The 3,461-nt window shown below is 67.3% G+C and overlaps 1 protein-coding gene across 1 annotated transcript in view; it reads left to right on the top strand.

Moving 5' to 3' along the window:
- CACNA1B (calcium voltage-gated channel subunit alpha1 B) overlaps nucleotides 1-3,461 on the top strand; it is a gene marked incomplete at its 3' end in the record, with an annotated part of 199,377 nt that overhangs the window by 115,179 nt on the left and 80,737 nt on the right. Inside the window, exons 10-11 of the mRNA XM_015572355.1 lie at nucleotides 216-425; nucleotides 3,147-3,259. Coding sequence (XP_015427841.1) covers nucleotides 216-425; nucleotides 3,147-3,259 — 323 coding nt within the window. The remainder of the gene's footprint in view (nucleotides 1-215; nucleotides 426-3,146; nucleotides 3,260-3,461) is intronic.

The following is a 3,461-nucleotide window of genomic DNA, read 5'->3' on the forward strand; positions in this document are numbered from 1 at the left end:
GCCAAGGGCTGGAGACAGACCACGTCACCCACCCGCAGCCCAGCACCGTGAGATGCTGCCGTCCTCGGTGGAACGGGCAGGGCCGGGGCCCATGCAGGGGTGCAGGGGCCAGTGTCCTCGAAGGTGGTTTTATGGGGGGTGAGGGCACCTCTGGAGGAGGGGATGTGTCCTGGGCTGCTGTCCCCGCACATCCTCAGCGAGCCCCCTCTTCCCAGGGTCCCCCTTCGCCCGCGCCAGCCTCAAGAGCGGGAAGACGGAGGGCTCGTCCTACTTCCGCCGGAAGGAGAAGATGTTCCGGTTCTTCGTGCGGCGCATGGTGAAGGCGCAGAGCTTCTACTGGGTGGTGCTGTGCGTGGTGGCCCTGAACACACTGTGCGTGGCCATGGTGCACTACAACCAGCCCCAGCGGCTCACCACCGCGCTGTGTACGTCCCGGGCCCGGCCCGCGCTCCTCCCCAGCCACCTCCAGGTGCAGCCTGGAGCTCCTGGGCCATGGCCCATGACCTTGGGATGCCCTGACCCAAGGGCCCCCACAGGCTGCTCGGGCCCATCCCAGGGCTGCCCAGGCCTCGGACCTGGGCCCTGGTTCCAGGAAGCTGAGCTGATTGGCTAGACCTTACCTTTCGGGGGCGTGAAACGAGGGAGGGCCTGGGCACTGGGGAGAGTGGGTTGGATGGCCAGGCACTAGCCAGCCCAGGCAGGCCTGGGTCCTCCCTGTGGGGCTTCAGACCTATGGGCACATAGCTGCTCGTGCCATTTGCCACAGGTGATGCTCCCGCCGGTCCCCGAGGAGGGGCAGTCGGCTCCCGGGGCTCCCAGGCCGTCCCCACCCTCTTTCCAATGGGCTGGCCCTGGGCGTGTCCATAACCGGGGCTGGCTTACAGCCCTGCGTCCGTGAGTCGCGACGAGGGCCTCGGGGGTCTGAGTCCGGAGTGGTCTTGGCCTTGGTGGCCGTTCCAGGAGGCCGAGGAAGGTAGCAGGATGGGGCTCCTTGCTCGTCCAGGCCAGGGTGACCCCCAGGGCTCTGCAGGCCACAGGGGGCTGGAAGCTGAAAGAGCTCAGAGCTGTGGAGACAGGCCACTGGTGGGGCTGTGCCCGCAGTGCCCCGGCTCCCGTCCTGGCTCCCCCCAGGGAGCTCTGTGCGCCTGAAGCCACTGAGCCCAAGACCTTTGTCCAGTCCTGGCCCCGCAGGCCAGCCCCACGCCCCCGGGGGACACTGAGCCCGGGCAGCTCCTGAAGGCTCGAGGAGCCGTGGAAGCTGACGGCTTCCCAGGCCCTGGGGGATGTGGGAGGACTCCAGGCTAGTTCCCCACAGCCGCCTCGAAGTGTGTCACGTGGACGGTGGGGAAGGGCAGAGGCAGCAGAGCCAGAAGGCCCGGGAGCTTCCGGGAGTGTCCAGCAGGCAGCCGGGCTTAGGCTCGCAGACCACGGGGACTGAAGAGGCTGCGACGTGCACTGTACGGCTGCTCCGGCCTCCCCTGCAGTGCACAAGCCTTCGGAATGAATGAATGAGTGAATGAGTGCGTTGTCCCCTTCCTCGGCCTCAGAGGAGGCTGAGCATGAAGCGCAGGGTGGGGCTTCCTGGGTGCAGACAGGCAGGCAGGGCTGCCCTTCCGCAGCCGCCTCGCCCTGTCCAGGCCCCTTCGGCTGCTCTCGCCATCTCCCGGAGCAGGAGGCGTGTCTGAGCAGTGTCAACTTTGAGCCTGTGTTAGTGGCTGGAAGGCCCATCCCTGTGGCCTCCCGCCCAGGACCTGAGCTCTGTTGTGGGGACCCGCGAGGGGTGGGGTGCCTTTGTGATCGCACATCGCGGCTCTGTGGCCAGGAGCCTCGAGCCCCCGGGTCGCTGGGGCCTTGTGAGCTGCCCTTCGGGGCTGGCCCAACTTCCCCTGTCCCGCCCCCACCCTGTGGGCAGTCATTCAGGGCAGCTGGGGGTCCCTCTGTCCTGAGCTGTTCCTGCCTGAGGGTCAGTGGGTGACCTTGGCCCTCAGCTTCTGCAGGAGGCTCCTGGCCTCCTTGCCCGGCCGGGGTGCCCTGGTGATGCTTCGGTTGGTTCAGAGGAGGCTTGATCCGTGGGCTGGTTGTCCATGTCCTCAGACCATAGACGGAGGGTCCCCTCCCTGAGCCCTTGGGCCGTACAGACGCCCAGGGTGCAGGCGGCTGCAGACCTGCCCCGATGGTGCTGCGGAGGCTGCAGTGAGTGCAGGAGCGAGGTGGTCTGGTGCGCGGTGGCAGGGGCGTGGGGCCCTCGTCACTGTCTTTCAGGACCAGCTGGAGGTCCAGAGACCGGAGGCCTGGCCGGTGGCTGCCAGCTGACCCTTCGTACCCTCTCACGGCCTTGGCCTTTGTGTGGGCGCGGCCGTGGGTTCTGAGCTGGGGCTGGAGGGCACAGAGCCATTGGCCCGTTGTATGAAGTGAGCCGATTCCAACAAAGTGCTTGGGGAGGAGGCTCAGCCGGACCTGTCCACCGCCACCCGGATCCCTGGTGTGGCCGTGGCTGTGCCAGCGGGTCTGCTCTCTGTGGCCTCGAGCAACTCTGGGCTTTCTTGCTCTGACTCCCGCGCCCCCTCAACCCCCCAGGCTGGGCCAGTGTCTGTGCCTGAAATCCCCCACCTGGCTCCGAGCTCAGCGTGTCCTCCCTGCCGACCTGAGGCCCTGGAGGGTCCGCTTGGCCAGTGGAGGCAGTGGCCACAGGAGCCTCTGTGTGACTCACAGAGCGAGCAGCATGCTGGTCGGGACTGGGGGTGCTCAGGGTGCAGGGGCAAACTGAACAAAGTTCAAACCCAGCCTGGTGCTGGGGGGTCCATCCGAGCGTGGCGTGGGGCAGGGACTAGGCGGTGGGGTGGGTCCAGGCCGCCCTGCCATCTGCCCTGCTCTAGGTACCCCGAGCCCCATCTGGGAGCTCCCGGCTGAGCCTGTCTCATGTCCACGGCACTGGGCCTGCCCCGCCTTGATGACTGGAGTGAGCATCTCTGCACCCCCCGTCCTCGGTTGTCCCTGCCTTGGCCTGAGATTTCAGGGCTTGGGGGCCGCAGGCCAGGCTGGAAGGCTCCCCTGAAAGGCCCGGGCCTGGTGTCCTCTGGGCTGGGCTGGGCTGGAGCCGGAGGAGGAGGCTGCGCGCTAACCCCCTCTTCTCCGGCTTCTCCTAGACTTTGCAGAGTTTGTTTTCCTGGGTCTCTTCCTCACAGAGATGTCCCTGAAGATGTACGGCCTGGGGCCCAGGAGCTACTTCCGGTCCTCCTTCAACTGCTTCGACTTCGGGGTGAGTGAGAGGCCTCGGCAGGGTCAGCGCTGGGGTCCCGGCGGTCGAGCTGGACCTCGCTGGAAGGTGCAACAGCCCCGCCCACTGCCCCACCCAGGGGGACCCAGGGGACTGCAGGGCTGTGACCCTGTGGTCAGCAAGGCTGCCTGTGCACGGCAGGTGCAGGTGGCACAGAGGCCTGTCCTGGCCGGGCCCTGATGGG

The sequence above is a fragment of the Myotis davidii genome, unplaced genomic scaffold (assembly GCF_000327345.1).
Source record: "Myotis davidii unplaced genomic scaffold, ASM32734v1 scaffold609, whole genome shotgun sequence".
NCBI classification, from domain to species: domain Eukaryota; kingdom Metazoa; phylum Chordata; class Mammalia; order Chiroptera; family Vespertilionidae; genus Myotis; species Myotis davidii.